Source organism: Anastrepha ludens, chromosome 6 (assembly GCF_028408465.1).
Source record: "Anastrepha ludens isolate Willacy chromosome 6, idAnaLude1.1, whole genome shotgun sequence".
NCBI lineage: Eukaryota > Metazoa > Arthropoda > Insecta > Diptera > Tephritidae > Anastrepha > Anastrepha ludens.
The window spans coordinates 45,396,798-45,417,978 of record NC_071502.1 but is presented as its reverse complement, the minus strand read 5'-3'; the positions used below and the strand labels follow the sequence as shown (position 1 = coordinate 45,417,978).

Sequence of the window (21,181 nt, the reverse complement as noted above, 5' to 3'; positions counted from 1 at the left end):
AATAAATTGGAAAACAAAAGTGATTAAGTCAAATAAATATAGTAACATACTCGCGTAGAGACACCATAGTTTGAATAATACAAGTATTTATATGCTTATGAAAAAAGTACTAAAAAAATTGGCAAACAATTTTTAGGGCTGAATACACCCAACTCCCGGCAAACAATGCTATTAAATGGGACGTGCAAAGCCCAAATGATATATGAACTAAGCTTTTAATAATACAATTAGGGCATGAAATATGAGATAGGCGATTAAAAGGCAGTTAAGGGAGAACGAAAGCGATTTGACTTAAATAAAAACAAATACTAAGTATAAGTGTATGCATACACATGTACATATATATAGTATACATATTTATATGTGTGTGTCTAAGAGTGGTTACACTATTTACCCTCCTTCAAGCTGGATACATAAACTTTAATGAGCAGCGGCTTAGGAAGGCGTGTGTTTTTGCTTGTTATTCCCCGTAGAGCGCTTAGTACGCCCTCATCGATGGGTACAGCCATATTGTGTGCTGTGGTGGTTGGTGTGGGTAATTATTCGGGAATGTGAACAGCGTGGCCACAGCGTATCCGTACTGTCCAGCAGCAGCGTTTATTAGGTAATTTTATTTTAATGTTTTCTGCTATTTATTTTATATTAACTGTTAGTGTTGAATATTTTCAGCTCACTTTTAATATCCTTTATTATTGTCGAGAAAGAATTCCAAATTGCTATTTGCTCGGTATATGAATAACATGCATGAGCATTCACTTATACATATGTATGTATGTATATTTATACATATGTATGCATATGAATAAAATTTTTTTTGCTGTTGGCTAGCTGACTGAAATTCCAATCGATTACAATGTCATTCAACAGATGGTGCTGCCGTTTATTTTTTGCACTCGTATAATTCCTACAGCCCACTGAAGTTTCTGTTATGGCGTTCGTTTTTTTGGCTTTTTCTCTTCATTTAACTCGAATACCATTCACTTATTTGTTCGCCCCATATTTGCTGGTATATGAGTATATCCCTTTTCTATTTGCTATGATAATATTTGTAATAATTCTGCAACATTTTGTATTTTTCTCATATTATTATTTTGCCATACTCATAGCGCTTAACAACTTAATGCTTGCGGCAGATCTCAATAAAGCGGATTGTTTTGTAGTCAAATTTTCGCAGCTTGTATGTAGCTGAAAAGATAAAAAGGGAAAAAGTAAATGTTAAAACTTGATTTAAACAAGTGAAAAAATCGAAGCAAGCAAAATGATCGCAACCGAATTTTATACTGTCGACATTCATTGCGCTTAATAACTACGGCACTAAGACTTATTGATAAATTTTGACAATTTATTTGTTTTAATTTGTTTAATTTTGGTAATTGTGTGTGAAAATATAATTCATTCTCTTACAAAAACTATATAAACCCAAGTTTCAAAGTTTGTGGAAATAAAAAAAAAATTCAGTAAATTTTCATCAACATTTTACACTTTTTAATCAGACTTTTAGAAAAATTTGTGTATGGTGTTTTATAACCCATTGAATTTTGATATTAAGTTAAGTGCAAGTTTCAACTGATTAGTGTTGAAGTTTGAAAAATTTGTGTGCTATTACAGTTTGCATGTCGGGCTTCATTCCTTCGCTATTCTATGTAAGGAAAATTGCTTCCTGCTTGAATTGGAGCGAGGAGACATAGAAATGTTTCTCTAGCTAGGTCAGATCATATTAGAGATGCCAATATTAGCGGAAAATTTTTATCCCCCAATTTCGAGATAATTTTGAAGTAATCCCGAATTCCCGAATTTTATCCTGGGACTAATCTTAGGATATAATTTTATTAACCCGAGGGGTGCTTTTTATATGTCGGGATTAGAGAACAAAAACAAATTTTAATCATCGAAAATCACTTAATTGTTTTTCAAAATATTCTTCATGAAGATCTATACACTTTTGCATGCGTTTGAACCAATTGTCGAAGCACTTTTGCCACTCTGAATGAGGTACCTCCAAAGCATGCATTCTGAATGCCGCAACCGCTTCTTCAGGTGTCGAAAAACGTTGACCTCTCAGTTTGTTTTTTACGTACGGGAATAAAAAGAATTCATTCGGTGCCAAGTCAGGACTATACGGCGGATGACCCATTAATTCGATGTTTTGGGTGCTCAAAAATGCAGTTGTTTGAGCCGATGTGTGAGAGCTGGCATTGTCCTTTTCCTAATTTCTTGGAAGACAACTGGCAAACAAATGGTTGTGTACCACTCAGAATTTACTGTTCTGCGTTATTCTAGTAGTACGGTTGCGACATGCCCAGTTTTTCCGAAAAAACAGGCGACCATTTGCTTGGAAGTGTTTCGTACGCGAACAACTTTTGTTGGATTTGGCTCATTTGAAACACCCATACAGTCGACTGCTGTTTACTTTCGGGCTCATACGCGTAAATCCATGATTCATCACCTGTCACGATGTCATAGACGTGTTTCGAAGCCCCGCGATCATATTTTTTGAGCATTTCCTTCGACCAATCGACACGAGCCTTTTTTTGAGCGATTGACAAATTGTGTGGGATCCAACGCGAACAAATTTTTGTGACAGTCAAATGTTTATGCAATATTGAATGTATGCTGGTCCCACTAATGCCTAAGATTGTCTCAACCTCACGATAGGTCACATGACGATCTTGCAATATCAGTTCGCGCACAGCATCAATGGTTTTCGGAACAACAATTGATTTTGGACGACCTTCACGAAGTTCGTCTTGGAGTGAACTACGACCACGATTGAATTTACCATACCATCGATAAACACTGGTCCTTGATGGAGCTTCATCGCCAAAAAATGAATTAAGTTCATCCATGCAATGTTGCTGAGTTAATCCACGTCGAAAGTTGTAAAAAATAATCGCACGAAAATGTTCACGATGTAGTTCCATTTTTGGACCGAGATGAATCTTTTAAGTTACTGTAAACAACACAAATAGCGCTGGTATTTCAAAACGTTCTGAGTACGTAAAAGCCAAAAAATGTCAAACTTTGCGATACAGCTGTCAGTTGCCAGATTGCAATACCAGGGTTGCCAAATCCTGCCAAATAAAAGGCACCCGTCGTATCAGTAAAAAGTCAATAATAGAAAGTATTTAAACATAATATGAGTTAAAACCCTTTGAATTTTAAAAAATACTGTTTCTAAAAATTAAATATTTATTAAAACAGGCAAATTTTAAAGTAATATTTTTTTAACTTCTATTTAAAAAACTATGTAATTTAGGAACATCGCAAATAAGAATGCAAATACAAAGTATGATTTTTTGATTGAGGCCTCTATGTTCCATCTAGGAAACACGGAAAAAAAATATTTATATTTATATAAAAAAAAATAAATAATTGGCGCGTACACTTCTGTTAGGTGTTTGGCCGAGCTCCTCCTCCTATTTGTGGTGTGCGTCTTGATGTTGTTCCACAAATGGAGGGACCTACAGTTTCAAGCCGACTCCGAACGGCAGATATTTTTATGAGGAGCTTTTTCATGGCAGAAATACACTCGGAGGTTTGCCATTGCCTGCCGAGGGGCGACCGCTATTAGAAAGGCCGTGATCGTCTAGTGGTTAGGACCCTACGTTGTATATTTATATATAAATGGTTTTTTAGCTTGAAGCGAAATCTTACTCAGATGGACTGAATGAATTCGAAGATTGAGATGATTTATTTGTTAATATTGATGTTGCCATTTTCAATCCCAAATCAATTAAAACAAGTTTCTTATATTATTTTGCAATAATCATGTATTGTATATTAACATTTTTCGGGATTCCGGAATTTGCACATTTCTATTAGTCCCGGGATCCTGAAAAAACTAATACATGCTAATACCACCATTTGCGGGATATGAAAAACACCGGGATAGCGAGTTTTCGGGATTGCCATCCCTATACATACGTGGGCACTCAAATACTGAAGTGGCATAGGAAAAGGAAGGCCGTATAAGCGTTAGAAGGACCCGGTAGAGAAAGACTTTAAATGATTTGGGGTTTCTTGTTGGTATTAGTAAGCACGAGAAATAATTATTCATAACTATGAATCCTTGTTGAATTCATTAAAAATCACTTTAGTAGTTACAACGAAAATAAAAAAGAAAAGCAAAAATTTACAGTAGGAAACATTGAAACCCGGACACTGAAAAGTAGAGACAATTTTGATTGCACTCGTCATATTGTATACCTGTAACATAAGCCGTTATTGCTCTAATATAAATGGAAATTGCAATTTATTTACTGAACGAGTTCTTAACGTATTTATTCAAGGTGATCAATTTATAGGTATCGGATTTTCAATTGAAATAAAAGAACGAATCTTCAAATTGATTGGGCAATCTTTTTTAATGCTTGTGTCGAACCATTCATGACATTTATTTTTAAAGACAATCCCTATGAAATGTTTTCCGCAACTGCGACGAGAGTGGGGATGGACGAGTTGTCCATCCATTAACACCATTTTTTAATAACTCGCTTGAGCATTTCGGTCGGTATCTCGTGAATAACTTTAGTAATGTTGGCTTCCAATGCCTCAATCGAAGCTGGTTTATCCACAAGTCATTTAGACTTTAGATACCCTCACAAATAAAAGTCCAAAGGTGTGATATCACACGATCTTGGTGTCCAATTGTGATCAGAGACGAAAGATAAATTTCTCACTGAAACGACGATGCAGTAAGTCCATTGTTTCTCGGTCTGTTTGGTTGTATGTCAAGTAGCGCATTCTTGTTGCAACCAAATGTTGTTCCAGTATCTAAAGGTCATTTATCATGGAGCGACAGCATTCTCCATTCACTCTTACATTAGTTCCAGCCTCGTTTTTGAAGATATATGAACCGTTGATTCCTCCAGCTCTTAGGCCGTACCAAATGGTTAATTGCAATGGATGTAATGGCTGTTCTTGAATGGCTTCGGGTTGCTCTTCAGCTCAAATATGGAAATTTTGTCTATTGAGGTAGCCATTAAGCCAAAAATGTGCCTCATCGCCTGAGCGCGCGATGAACACTTTTCACAGAGCGTCGATTTTCGAAAAGCAATTGTACGATTTGTAAAGATTCGATAGAAGTTTATCTGCTTTACAAAACTATGTTAGCTGTATTTTTGAGTTATTTACAATAATTTTTTATTAGTTTTGAGACTTAGAAATGGAATACCTAGTAGGCAACACCAACATTTTCAACACCTGCACTTCTTTGCTTTTCACCGAGGTCAAAAAGCTGCCGAAGGAGCCCGGGACATTTACGATGTGTATGGAGAAGGTGTCACAGGTGGGTCTACAGCACGGAAATCGTTTGAAAAGTTCAAAAATGGAGACTTTGACGTCGATGACACGTCCCGCAGCGGAATGCCTGCTGAATTCGATGAAGAACGTCTCAAGTCGCTTTTGAAGAAGAGTAGTCGCTAAACCAGTCGTGAATTCGCGGAAAAAATGAATTGCGATCATAAAACGATTCTCAATAAGCTTTATACAATCGGATTTGCCAAAAAATTGCGAGCCTGCATGTACGAGCTCAACGACTATTCGCCTGAAAAGGCCAGATCGTCATTGTCAAACCATACTCCTTGACGACATTGGCAGAGCCCATGTTGCACAAGTAGTCAGAATCGCACTCCAATAGTTCGGATGCGAGGTCCTTCAGCTTTCGCCGTATTTTCTGGACCCTGCGCCGATCCCATCCCGATTACCATCTTTTCCGTTCGCTGTCAAACCATACGAAAGACGTTATATTTGATAACAAAGAGGCCCTTAAAAACTGGTTCAATAACTTCCTTGACAGCAGACCAGGCGATTTTTGGCGGAACGGTATCGGCAAATAAGGCGAGGCATAGAAAGAGGTTGTAAACCACAAGGGGGAATATAAAGGGTGGTTAAATTTTAAGGACCGATGTTTAATGTGAACCACACCTAAACGTCAAATACACCGTTGGACTTCTTTCTTTGGGGTTATTTGAAAGAAAAGGTGTACGTCGATAAGCTAGCAATAATTCAAGAGCTAAAGGATGAGATAATTCGGCACATTAACGGCATAGAACCTCAATTATGCCCTCAGCGTCATTGAAAATTTGGACCATCGGATGAGGGTGTGCCGCTGAGGCCGCGGCGGCCATTTGACCGATACTTTGCTCCTTACGTAATTGAGCCATACCAATATTATCAGAATAAAGAGAAATGACAATAATTTCCTAAAAAACTTGTACTTTGTTCAAAATCAACACCGGCCCTTAAAACTTAATCCCCCTTTATAATTGATCAATTTATTGGCATAATTATTGTTTTTTTGTTTAAACAAAAGTCGTCGGTAAAAACGCTACGAACTTATTCCCCAACCTAATAGTTTGACAGTAGTCATGTGTGACCTGTCAGAATAACCCTTGGGGAAAGTACCTCCAAATTGATCGCCCTTTAGCTTTTAATAGCCTTCAATTAGAGACTTTTTAAGGCAATATTTTTGCTGCTTGGAAGTGCAAATTAGTTTGAGAAAATGTATAAACTTGCTAAACCTAACCTCAATTCGCGAAGAAAAGTTAAAATATTAGCCATATCTCTTTCGTTGCTGTATAAACTTTTGGCTGGCCGAAGCAGAGCGAGTTTTCAGAATTTATAATTTTCCATGGACTGTATTTTTTGTACAAAATTTTATTTTTTAAACTAATTACATATTTCTAATACTTTTTTTTTGTAAACGTAGTTCTTAAATGTAAACAGTTTTAAGGATTTGAGTAAAAAACTGGCTTCTAAATTTGTTTGACCTTTTTTCTGAAAGCATGCACGAATGTGTATTTATATATATACATTTAAGTGTATGTATTCATTTTTATTGCATTTAATATTTATTGAATTCAATTAAGAATAGAGCTCTACTAGACGTATCGTCACGTCTGTCCTAGTCACGTTTTAATAAAATTAAGTATTGAAATTTAACTAACATAAAATTCATTAAAGAAGCATGCCTGCGAACTTAAGCTCAACAATGGCCAGACAGTCTACTGTTATACTTTAATTTTTTCCTTTTTTGTATTTGGCTTCTATTCTCTTTTGTTATTCTATCCCCGGAACAATGTCGTTGACATCAATCGATGGCAATTACTTCCGCTTCGATGAAACCAATTGAATTGTTCCAATATGTTCATGTAGCAAAGGTAGACTCTTATATAACTATATACATACATATTTACACATAAATGCTCCTATATGCACGTTCGTACTTTTTCCAGACACTGGCCTCAACATTCCTGTAATTTTGTATGTGTGTTTGTAGATACGAAATAACAGTTTTATGTGGATGCAGACGACGAGGTCATTTATTCATACGATATCGACTTTTACCTCACATACATACATACATACATACAAACATACATACATACACGCATACATACACATTGCTTTCCGTATGGTCGGTGGAGTTGAAATACCAGTAGATAGCATTGATATGCGCATATATGTATGTATGTGTACGCATTTGTGCTTGTAGGTAGATGCGCATGCATAGAATTCAGCATAACTCAGCTTGAAAAGAAAATAATCCTATTGAGTGGAGCTGAAATGCTACTTTGTGCTTGTGACATCTGCTGTGTGCCACATACCACACACCACATGTGAGTACATCTATTTTGCTTGTTTCACAAAGTGCCCCAGGTGTTTGCATGCAGGTGGCAGCTTTGGTAATTACTACACACGCGTTGAGTAAAGTAAAGTAACATGCAAAGGTAGTTATTGTGAAAAATACAGCCAGAGTTAACTTTTGGGTTGTAAAGATATATAAATAGTAGCACGTATGCAGGGTTGCATTAATAGTCGCATACTGTTAAGCAACGGAGGAGGTGGTCCAGGTAGTAGTCGCATATGCCGATAAATTAGTTTTTGCAGTTGTAGCACCATTGGTCTTAAGTTTTTGTGAAATGCCAGAGGAAACGCTGGAAGAACTACAAATATGGAAGTACAGGGTGCGTACACTATTTGAGGACAACATGAGAGCAAAACTAATTAGCTTTTATTTTCTTCTGGTACAATGTCTTTACGCCTTGCTCTGCTGTCGTGTTCGGATAGCCTGTGATTTTTTTTTTTTGCCATAAAGCCTACCGGAATTAGTTCTGTAAGGACGTATGGAGTGTCGTCAGGAATTGTATGGAAGCCGCAGATAGTCCACAAAGCGCTTAACCGATAAACGGCTATTACTTTTCGTGCATAGTTATTTATGTTCAATGCGTCAGTTCAGATTGGTACGGCATACAGAAGGACCGAGCTGTCTACCCACTTATGTATATAGGAATCTTTTGCTGCGCTTTGACCACCGTCGCGGTAGTCTGGACTGCACATTTGATGGATTCTTCAGAGCATATTCTAGGAGCATTTTAAAGTGTAAACGACTACCAGTCATCATTCTTAGGTATTTAATAGCAGGTTTTGAATTGGTAGTCGCAGTTCCAACATTGACGTTCATAAATTCTATTGTCTTCCTGCTGCTTGTCAGGTTTGTGCTTAACAAATTCTATGTTCATGGACGTTAATCAAGCTTTAGTCGTACTTATTGATTCGTTAGCGACCGGTTTTAGGAGGCACTCCCAGTCTTAGAACACCCTTTGGTGCCATAATAGTATACTTAAAACTGATCCTAGATGGACCACTGCTAACAAATTTTACTACTCAATGCCTATGTCGCCTTTAAGCCTCAGTTTATGGTCCGTAAAATAGCTTCCAAATATTCTGGCAACATAACTAGATGTGCCTACTTGTATGCAGATTTCTAGTATTCGCTACCAGCTATCTGCATCAAAGGCATTTTTAACGGCCAAAGTCATCTCCGAACAATATTCTTTTTCTTGCAGCACCATCTCTTACCCTCAAAGGCTTCCGTTGATACCATGATTTTTGAGAGGGATTTCCTGAAGCGCAACTGGTATGTGAATAAAATACCTTTAACTTTTGCGAAACACAGCTGGTCACAAACAATTAAAACAATCAGATTTTTGATATCTAAGGCCTGCGAGAACGAAGCAGCTAAGCAGCAGGTGCTGAGATGATTTCAATTCATCCTTCATACAGCTGCCACAAAAAGACTCGAAGTAATTCCGAGTCTCACCGCATGTATACGCCGCGGAAAGTGTGGGTTCAGATCTTGTGAGAGAGTGAGAGTCCAATCTTGTTGACCTCAGAAGATCGCTTGAATGCCCCCGATCCAGCCGTGACCAGAAAGATTTCGTGACTTTACATGTTTGTTTACTTGCTCAGAGTTCGCTGAGTTGACGCGAAGCTCGTCTTTCCAGGAGTAAAGCGCAGGTTGTCAAGGGGATCCCGATTATCATCTTTCGCGGGGACAATACCTCACAGGTCCCTTGTCTAGGCAGTTCGTCCGTTGTACAGTTTCCAGCAATGCCACTATGACCAGATACCCAAGTTAGCCTTATGTCAAAGAGTGCAGATGCAGTCGAAAGTGAAACCAGGCATTCTCTGACCAGTTTCGAGTGCACTATAGTAGAGTCAAGCGCCCTAATTGATGCTTCGCTATCGGAGTAGATGTTTACCTCTTTAACAGTTATTTAGCAAGTAAGTAGCCAATCAGCTGCTTCTTTAATTGCGGCCACCTCTGCTTGGAACACACTACATTAGTCCGGTAACCGGAATTCGAGCCTGATGGGGAGCTTTTTGCAGAACACTCCTCCTCCAACTCCAAAGATCCGCTTGGAGTATGCGAGGGTATACACTGAGGATACTTGAGTGCACAAAAATGCACCTAGGGGATACGAACTCAAAACGGAAATAAAAATAATTTGATATGTGGATGGCGCGGTACTAACATCCGAAATTGAAGAAGATTTACAGCGCCGCCTCAACGGTTTCGAAAAAGCTGCATAAACTTTTAATATGCAAATATCCGCATCAAAAACAAAATCGCTTACAATCTCAAGATATCCCCAAGAAGCAGTCTTGCGTAGTATGGCGCACCAATTATGTTGGTTATGTAGTTCAACGACCTCGGACCCAAAATAAAAATTACTTCTTTTAAAGACCTTAGTTCTGATGTCATCGCGCAAACGAACAAAGCAGCTCGTGTAGCAAGATATCTTATGGATATCTGGTGCAATAAAATAAATACCTCAACACTAAAGGGAAAGTCAGAATATATAAAACATGCGTGGGGCCTATATTGACATATGCAATTGAGAGGGGAGCGGATATGAAAACATCCGAGCAGGCAGTATCAAGACATTTCGGTTCTCCGCGCTATAGGAGGCACCAATCGCTGGGACGATGCGAATACGACAAATGTTCGACGTACAAAATGTTATCAGGTCGAGCTGAAAGAGGCGGAAGGAATGGTATAGGCATGTGTAGAGAATGACCAACGAACGACTGGCAAAAATATCAATGATAGAAAAGCCAACAACTTCAAGATGACCTGGTAGACCTCCAAAGAGATGGTGAGTATGTTGGACTTCAAGCTTAAGCGTTACGTAAAATAAATAAATAATTGGCGCGTACACTTCTGTTAGGTGTTTGGCCGAGCTCCTCCTCCAATTTGTGGTGTGCGTCTTGATGTTGTTCTACCAATGGAGCGACCTACAGTTTCAAGCCGACTCCGAACGGCAGATATTTTTATGAGGAGCTTTTTCATGGCAGAAATACACTCGGAAAAATATTAGAAAAATGTTTTTATTAATTTTGCTTTCACCGAGATTCGAACCAACGACTCTCTCTGTGAATTCCGAATGGTAATCACGCACCAACCCATTCGGCTACGATGGCCGCAGGTATAAATACTTACTATATTTCTTATATTTGTTATAGCTGTTATGTTTAAGTATATATGTTATGTTGTATGCATTTTTATCTAGCAAATTGTTGTAAAACAGGTTTTAATCCTAACAGACAGTTGAAGAAGAAGAAGAACCCTCGTTAATTTCGACTTGCTGTTGTCGTCGTTGAAAGGAACCAATTAGCTTTCTGGCGGTGTTTTGATCAATTCGACCCCACTCATCTTTCAAATTGTTTAACATTGTCAAATATTCACTCATTTCTGAAAACTTTGTTTCGACAGGATAACCCAAAGATTTTCTTTCGGCTTCTGGTCTGGATTACAAGCGGGCCATTCTAATAACAATGGTATCCTATTTAACTTAAAAAATTCCTTAGTTTTTTTCGCGGTATGAACTGCTGCGTTAGCTTGTTGAAATATCCATTCGGGGACACTTACTTCATCTCCGAAATCAATAAGGACCTCATTCAACAGCTCTATGTATTTTTCGGCATTCATTTTCATAGAAATAACGCAAATTAGGGTCTTATCATGATCTCTAATAGCAGCCCAAATCAATAGCGAGCCGCCGCTTTTCCTTTTAAAATTTGCCGAATACGTCTCACAGAAACTTTAAGGTTAAGGGTCCAGCTCCTCCAGACAACCAGCTTTTCAATAATTTTTTGCGAAATACTCAGAGTATTTATTATTTTAAAATAAATTACATACTAATATGTATTCCTAAATGAATATATAAACAGTTCTTTGAAATAAAAAAAAAAAAAAACAGAAAAACAAAAAAATGGTGGCGCTACAGCTGCTCAAACGTAGCTCTTTTAATTTGCCCCGTGGAATGTACAGCCTTTTGTAATAAGCTGAAATAGATTAGAAAAAAAATTTTCCTTAAAATATGTAATTCCGCTTTGCAATTATCTATTTTTAACGAAAAAAAAGAAAAATGAAAATTTGAAGTGAAAAAGAAAAAAATTAGACTGTTTTTTATAAACAAATCGATTAAAACAATATTTTTAGTGATTAATAATTATGTAAGGGAATATCACCGAAAATTTTAAAGTTGATATCTTGATTACTTTGTGTGACAGCGCGGAAAAAACGTATTTTGAGAAAAATACGATTAAGGATTTCGTTCTTTTCCATCTTTCATTGAATGCTCATCACTTCACTGATTTTATAAGGAATCTTTAGACTTTCTATTAAGCTTAAAACATCGGATAGATATTCTTTAGATTATAAATGAATTTTTAAAGCAAAAAATAGGGAAATTTAAAAGTGTTGGAGGAGCTGCCCCACCTAAGTAAGCGCTGAATTTCCGACGGGCTGTGCATTTTATTCACGGCAAGCCGGCTTATTTCGCTTAAGTCTCGTTGAGAAAGTATTGGTTTTTGGCCAGAAGTTTCCCTCCATAAATTTTGCATAATTTTAAATATTAAGCACTACATACATTCTTGCGCCTATTTATTGGGTATGCGAAGAGTTTCCGTTCTTTCTTAGTCGAAGTTACGAATTATTTAAACAATTAAAAAATAAAAATTAAGTGAAGTTCCTATGTGCCATGGGAAGCTACAACTTTGCTCCATCAGAATACGAATTTCTCCGACGAAAAATTCCAGTTCTTTTGACTTGATCCATTAATTGAGCCAGTTTGCGATGCTCTCGTAAGCAGTGAATCGCTCTCCAATTAGGGCTAACTCCATTGATCGGAACAGATGGTAGTCCGAAGGTGCAATGTCTGGGGAATACGGCGGGTGGGTAAGATTGCCCAATTCAGTCCCTCTAAATATTTTTGGACAGATTTAGCAACGTGAAGCCTGGCGTTGTCATGCAACAAAATCAGTTTACTATGTCTACCGTCGCATTCCGGAATTTTCTTTGCGAGCTCGATTCAAACGCATTAACGATGCGATGCGTTCAAGAAACATCTCACACGTCACCAAGCGTCTCTCGATATCCCTCTCCTGCAATTGATGTTACCTGCTTTCAACAGCGACGAGAGCGGAAACTTATTCCTCAGCGCTCAATTCGTTTAAAAACAATAACTGGCCTTATAAGTATTTCGCGCGGCATCAGTGCTAATCGCTTGTGCTAGAAATAAAGCAAGCTAAACATTTCAATGGATTGCTGTTATATGGAAGCAATTATCACAAAGTTGTAATAAAGTCTAAGAAAACCAAGTTTTTTTGCTGCATGTAGACGAGAAGTAGTATTTATGATTAATCCTGTCATTTTTTCGCTAAGTGCATAGTTTATTTTATAGAAATTATTTATAAATAAAATTTCAAAAAAATTTTAATCAACATTTTCCACTTTTGAATCAGGATCTTCGGGAAACTTTTGGGCTAGCAATTTTATAACTCATTCAATTCTAGTACAATAAAATGAAAGTTTTAAGTCGCTCAAAAATAGTGCTGATTGCTGACTTTTCTTAGTTTTTGCATACGAGTATTTTTTTTCATGTGAAATAATTCCGAATAGGAAATGAAAAAGGATAAAGTGACTTAATTATGTAAGTTTATGACTAGCCAGCAGCCATTTGTTTCTCCTATCAGTGATATTACACCATGGCCGAGCTGACCCTGCTTGTTACCAAGTATACTTTTTTGGTTGCATTTGAGCACAAGTGTGAAAAAATATTTGTAACGTAATAAATGTGTACTAGGATTATTTCACTCATCATCATTTAGATCCAAACATTCACTAATAAACACCACCACCGACCGTTGTACACTTATACTCAAGCAGAATCAGCAAAATATTGCCTAACTTTGTTGGCGTAACATTTAACAAGCAATTACCAGCTGAATTGCCCTGACAAATAACGTGGCAGCCATGTTCAGGAGCCAAAACAAAAACACACGTCAACTAAAAATCAGCGAATACCTGATATGCATGTATGGATGTGTGTGAAGAGCTACCGGCATTAATTCAGTCGAGTGTTAGATATCGCCGTATTCATATGTGTGTGCGTGTAAAAGTTGAAGTATAACCGGTAATCAAATAGTCATTAGAAACATACACCTACATAAAACAGAAACGCGGATGTACACATGTATGTATGTATATGTTTGTTTACACCCCGTAACCCCGCTCGCCTGTTTCGCAACTGAATGCGAGTCAACTAACCTTATTATTCGTTAATTTCCGTTTAATTGGTAACTGCCAATAGGGAGCAGACTGATTGACTGACAGACTGGCTGGCTGGTTGACTGAGTGACAGACTAATGAAGGTGCAGACAGTTGATGGGGGCTTCGCGGCTTCATGCCGAGTGGCATACAATTCAGCTTAAAGGCCTTTCAAATATACACGGCAGTATTTGTTGGCAAATACGTGTGTGTGTGGGCATGTATGTGTGTGTATAAAAATATGTTCTGCTTCAATTAAGTCTGCCAGAATTCGCAATCAAAGTTAACAGCCGGCCTGCTGTTAACTGACACTGTCAAAACGGTATTAGGCGCATGTTGACGGACATCACAGAAAATCGTAATATTGATGAATTCGTAATGTATTATCGAAGAGTGTGCTGGAAGCTAGGTTTATGCACCAAAAACTAATTTCTGCCATAGTTTTGTGCATATGGCAGAATGGGTGAAGATTTGAATAATTTTCCAAATTTTTATTTATTTTTCTAAATCTATTTCACCAGTTAGCTAGTGTGCTAATTAAGTTAGCGTTATATGGTATATAACTCCTATAAATAATAATAATAATAATATTTTGCCAGCATCAAAGCACTCCAAGAACTAGCGGTTTAAGTGGTTTTGTTGCACCTAGCGAGTTTTATATTTTTCAGGCACAAAATATCTTTCCAAAAATATTGACATGATTCAAACTAAATTTTAGCAGTATAAGTACAAACGAGGTCTCCGTTTGCCATTTGTTAGGGTTCGCGTACTAAATCTGGAATTTTCTTCCCGTGTTTTCCCATACTTCATGCTGGAGGTAGTCAACGGTGAGCTTCGTTTCAACACCTTCGCTACGTTTTCTGCATTATTTGTGCCAATTGTTAAAATTTTATTGCCGCATTACTCGACCGCCAAAGGCATTCGCAACATTCTCAATGTTTCTGCTCCAGAAATTTCATACCGAAAATAAGATTTAATAATACAATTTTTTTCCTCAACACAATTAGACATTGTGAAATTTGCTAAATCCACTTTTAATTCGTTGAAGAGTACACGCGCTATGTTGATTGAGTGTTAATGTTCATATAAAATTTGGCACAGATGTCATTGAAAGTATTACAAGGCTGTAAAAGGAAAGAACTGTGTATTTGAAATTTAAAGGCGGGTAGTTGCATTAACTGTGTAAGATAATATAATCATTTAAAATTGCATTCATATAAAAAAATTGTCATTATACGTTTTGGCCACGTTCGCCAGCATATTCAAAAAAGTTGCTGCTTTTAAGGAGAGCCAAATATTTGCTTGCATACATCACGCGACAAAACTGAATTTTTTCTGCCACCCAGAAACAATTTCGGATGCACGTGAAACTAAAGATTTTCTATAGCAATGCTGTGTACTCAGTTTTTAATTTTTTCATAGAATATGTATAATATTTTAAAGTACTTGAAAGTTTCAAAGGAAAACGTATCGCGCAAGGTATCCATTGCGTATACTTAACTTCATAGGAGGGAAGTTCAATCGTTTTTTTTTTTTAATTTTTATTAAACAGTAAGAAGAACGAAGTTGAGGTATGTATCACTACATACATATACCTGTAGCATATATATAAAAAAAATAATAATTACGTAATTGGCGAGTACACTTCTGTAAGGTGTTTGGCCGAGCTCCTCCTTTTATTTGTGGCGTGCGTCTTAATGTTGTTCCACTAATGGAGTGACCTACAGTTCTAAGTCGGCTCCGAACGGCAAATGGGTTTTTATGAGAAGCTTTTTTCTGACGAAAATTCACTCGCAGGTTTACCTTTGGCTGCCGAGGGGCGACCGTTATTAGGAAACACTTTTTCTAATCCGTGCATGGTAGTCACGCATCAGCTCATTCCGCTACGGCGGTCCACAATAATATTTCATAGTAAATATTGCATTTCAGTGATAATGCAATCAAGTTATATTGTGCTCAATATTTTTACTGCAATTTTGTTTAGTAATTAATTTAAATAAAGAATTTTATTTACTGTATTTTTAGCGCCACTGCAATCTGCCCATCTATGCCCAAAATTAATTCGATTTTTGTGCCACTTTCATCTATGAATTGAATAGGCTATAAAACTGCATACTTGAAACTTTTACAAAAATTCTGAGGAAAGAGTTTTCAATTTTTATGAAAATTTGTTGTATTTTTTTTAAATTCTGTACAAATTTTGAAACTTAAAAATATAGAGGTTTTGTTGTACTATATACTATATTTTTATAAAAAGATAAATAAAAAGTAAATTAGTAGTTTAAAAATTCTGATTAAAAAGTTTGAATTTTTGAACAAAATTTGTAGATTTTTTAAATTTTGTAAAAAGTTTGAAATCTTAAGGAATATAGTGTTTTTGTACTATAAATGGTATTTGTATAAAAAATAAATAAATAATTAAAAAATCATGACTAAAAAGTGTGAAGAAAATTTGAAAAGAAAATTTTAACGATGTGCGGATTAAATGTTTCAATTATCTGATTTTTCTCAGTAATCCTGATACATTGGCTAAAAATTGATATTTCATATTATTCTAATTTAAAAATAGTAGTTAGTTGCTAGTAATGGGAAACAAGTAAAGTACGAACTATCAGGTCGGTCCATAAGTACGAGCGTATTTTACCCATAATTTCACTTTTGCATACAAAAAATTATTCGCGGAATATAACGGAACTATTTATATTTTTTTTGATATAGTGTGCATTCAACAAGTGATTTTAATTGCGGACAGAAGCACTTGTTGTTAAAAAATAAAATGGAATCTTCGAACGCGTATAAGAGGCAAATTTTGTATTTTTTTATAAAAGTGGTCAAAATGCAACAACTGCTGCTGCAGAAATAAACAATGTTCACGGAGAGGATACTGTGAGTGTAAGGACTGGGCAAAAGTGGTTTTCAAAATTCCGAAGTGGTAACTGCGACGTGGAGGATGCTCCGCGCGCTGGTCGTCCTGAAGTCTTTAACTCCCACGCCTTGCTCGAACTCGTGGAAGCTCAGCCAAATTTGACAGCCGATATTATAGCTCAATGGTTGAATTCATTGCATGGAACAGCTCACAGGCATCTGATTCAGTTGCGAAAGGTTTCAAAGCTGGGAAAATGGGTTCCGCATAGACTTTCCTTCGCCAACCTTCAGCAGAGAGTGAATGTGTGTTCTCAGCTGCTGCAACGGCTTGAAAATGAAAGCTGTTTGAACCGTATCGTTAGTGGTGATGAAAAATGGGTGCTTTACAATAATCCTGTTCGGAAACACCAATGGTTAGATAAAGATGAAACACCAGAACCGACCCCTAGAGATGGCCTTCACCCCAAGAAGATTCTCCTGTCTATTTGGTGGGATACCGGCCATATTGTTTATTATGAACTTCTGGAACCAAACCAGACGATAACTGCTGATTGTTATCCTCGTCTTTAGTGAATAGACGCAAAGTTTTGTTTCACCACTACAACGCAAGACCTACTACCGCAAGGCAAACATTAGCCAAGCTGAACGAGCTCGGATGGGAGCTAATGCCGCATCCACCATACTTTCCGGATATTGCACCTTGTGATTATCACCTTTTCCGTGGACTTCAACCCCATATAAGTAACAAGAACTAATCCTCAAAAGAAGCTATAAAAAGAGATATGGAAGCGTATTTTGGCTCCAAGGACAAACATTTTTTTTGAGCAGGGAATTAAAAATTTGTCTAAACGTTGGGAAGACATTGTAAACAATTAAGGAAAATATATTATTTATTAATAGATACATAAAACATCTTTTTTGTTAGTTTAAAAACCACCTTAAAAAAGCGCACGAACTTATGTACTGACCTGATACTTTAGCTGCAAAATAAACTGATAGTAAACTAATTCCGAACTAATGAGTTTGCCTGCTGGAAGTTTCATAGCACTGCATTTGTTGCTGCATCGCTATAGCCACATCACCATATTACGCTTTCGTATGTCACGTATGCTTATGTGAGTTTGTGTAATTAAAGTCGCTGTCAGCAAAGTTTGGACTTAGCATTCATGAAAGATTAATACCCATTTAATATGCTGGCGGAGGGTTGACTATTATATATACATATTCATGAGATATTATTAAGCATATGTATATGTGTATATACATATATATAAATATGTGAATAGCTGCGTACATAGAAGCACAAATCATTCTGAAATTGTGGGCAGCTTTTCTGAGGGAGAGTAATTGAAACTCTCAATCGCAGCGATTACTAGACTTGCTTTCTAAATTACGCTTTATTTACATACTATACATACATATACGAGCATGTACAGAATTTCACTATGTCCCAGTTACGGTTCTAAATTATAACTGATGACAAATTTCGAATGGTAATTCATTATGCATTTACTAACTTACTAAATAACTAACAAGTTTAGTGGGTGTCTCCAATTAATGAGTGATAAATGACGTTTTCCGAATATCCCCCGCGTTCACGCTATCAGATGTTGATTATTTTGGCGAAATTTTTGTTGCCCCTTAAATATAATTAGAGCCCAAACGTCCAAATAATAGTGGGAGCACAGATGTATTTTTTGTACGGCAGGAATATTGGGTTGTACCATTTAGGAGTGCATAAACTTCTTTAAAAAATATAATACCAATGCATTGTGGAGAATTTTAAAATTGTTTTTTATTGCATTGATTTTGAATACAAATATAAATAAAAGAAATAAAAATTAAAAAAAAACTTCTGTATCAAAATTTGTGATCGTTTTTTATTAGCGGAGATTTTTTGATTTTTATTTAATTTGTCTGACACCGACGAATGGAAAATATGTTAAAAATTAATTTATTGACTTTCGTGAAACAACAGGTAAAATGGATTTTTTTTTTTTTTTTAATAATTTAAAAAATGGCGCTGAAGTTGGCGCTCCTGAAAAATTGGACCTGGACGGTATTGCCCTTTTGGCTCTTCTATTTATCTAAAAGACAAAAACCAAAAACATTAGTAATCAGTATGACTCTGCTATGTCCCGGGTGAAAAAACACAAACATTTGACAAACTGGCACGATTTTGAATTTCCCAATCTAAAAATCAGGTTTTTTTTCTAATTAGGATTAACAAATTTTGGATTTTGTTGAAAATTTGTCGAATTTGTGTTATTATTGTACAAAAATTTAAGCTTCGAAGCTTATTGTAGATTGCAATATATTTTTATAAAAAATTAATGAACATTTAAAAAAACTACAGAAGTCTAAACTCATACACTTCACCCATTTTGCAAATTGTCATATCACATATCAGCTGCAATGCGGCAACCATCACTGCAGCTCTATAGCACATCAGCTTAACCGTCAAGAAATCACAGAGCAACAGAGAGCAGGCAAAAAATATAAAGCGGTTGAAAATAACTGAATGTATAGAAAGTTAAATGAAAGGAAAGAAAAATAGGAAAAAATGTTATTATTGCAATGCCATTAGCGACAGTATCAAACTGAATTCAATAAGCGTAACTAACACAAACAACAAACAAAAAAGTTGAACTAGCAAAACTAAAAAAAAAAACTCTAAAGCGAGTGTGCTAGTGTTACGAGAATTACCAGCAAAGTAATCAACCATAACGGCCAGGCAACGGAAGACGGGAGAACGGGCGAACCGGCGAACGAAGAAAGTGAGTGAGAGATAGAAAGAGCGTATAAGGGCCGCAATGTAAGCGGTGTTGGATAAATGTGAATGCAATCTTCGGTTTCCTTCCGTTCACATTTATTTCCTGTGCATTTATACGATTGCACAAGCGAACGAGTCCAACAAAATTTGTTGAAAGCATCATTCAAACGGCTGCTTCCACAGCGCGCTTGTGGCTGTATTATACAAACGTACATATATGTACATATGTGCATGCACACATAAATGCATAGGGATAAATAAATGGCGAAGAAATAGTGTTTGTAAAAATGCGTTGCAGCAATTCGTGATCGTTTTGTGGCTAAATAAGGGACTGACACAGTACACAGAATGGCTTAGAAACGGCACCAAATTTTAATAGTTTACCAAATACAGGTGGCGCAAAAGTAACCTTGCGATGTTTTTTGACTGTAATTAAAAAAAAAAATGAAACACTTTGATTCTTCTTGTGGATTGTTTTTATTTGGTCTTTTAATTTTTTTTACATCAAGTCGAGAATATGATGCCATATAACTAGCCGCCGCCACAGTTGATTGCCATTTGAGGACTTTTTATGGCATTTTCCATCACTTTGGCCAAAACTTCCGGCGATAAGTCCTCACATTCTTGACGAATATTGTCTTTAAGAGCTGCAAGAGTCTGAGGCTTGTTGACATAAGCCCGCGACTTCAAGAAGCCCACAAAAAGAAGTCTGGAGCGGTCAAATCAGGCGATCTTGCTGGCCAGTGCAAATCGTCAAAACGGGAGATTAGGCGCCCGAGAAATGCATCCTTCAGCATATCGGTTGTGGTACGTGCAGTGTGTGCCGTTGCACCGTCCTGTTGGAACCACATGTTTTCCAATCCCAATTCATCAAGTTGCGGCAAAAAGAACTCGTTGATCATTGCTCTGTAGCGCTCACCATTCACAGTAACCGTTTGGCCCGCGACGTCTTCGAAGAAAAAAGGTGCGATGACTCCTCCAGCGAAAACAGCACACCATACAGTGACTTTGAGCGGGTGTAATAGCTCTTCGTGGGTTACACGAGGATTTTCAGTGCCCCAGAAGCGTAAATTTTGCTTATTTACGTACCCGCTAAGATGGAAATGGGCCTCATCACTCATGATTATTTTTGATGAAAAATCATTTTCCTCTTGGTGGTGATTAAGGATGGCTGGAGCGTATGTTAGACGCGATTGGCGGTCAGCAGCTAACAGCTGATGCACCGTCTGGACTTTGTACGGAAACTGCTTGTCAACTGATCCCCATTTGCGTGGCACGTCGTCTGGTCGATGTCGACGGCGCTTCCATGATATCCTCGGCTTCAGCAGCAATATTCTCTGCAGAACGGCTACTCCGGGGTCTGCCACGCCTGACAGCATCTCGTGTTGTGCCAGTCTCTTCGAGACCTTGTTTGCTGCTTAGAAATTCGAGCGTACCTCGTTTAAATTTTACGCTCTTTGTAGCAGCTCCCTAGCATTCGCAAATATGACGAACATTTCTACCTGAATACGTTCCGGAAAGGATTCCAGCAACTATGCTGCAGATGATTAGGAACCCGTTTGCATTAGAAGCCGTCCTGATATCAAGATTGCCACTATATGCGTTGAGGTATGATGCCTCGAAACCGCGTCAGGAAGAACAGCTAC

General features: G+C 37.1%; 1 protein-coding gene across 5 annotated transcripts in view; it reads right to left on the bottom strand.

Annotated features, from left to right (window-relative positions):
* Positions 1-21,181, bottom strand: part of LOC128865723 (protein qui-1) — a 317,735-nt gene that overhangs the window by 111,870 nt on the left and 184,684 nt on the right. For all 5 annotated transcript variants that reach the window (XM_054106016.1, XM_054106015.1, XM_054106012.1 and 2 more), the window contains exon 5: positions 395-1,185. In XM_054106016.1, coding sequence (XP_053961991.1) covers positions 395-509 — 115 coding nt within the window. In that variant the 5' untranslated portion in view covers positions 510-1,185. The remainder of the gene's footprint in view (positions 1-394; positions 1,186-21,181) is intronic.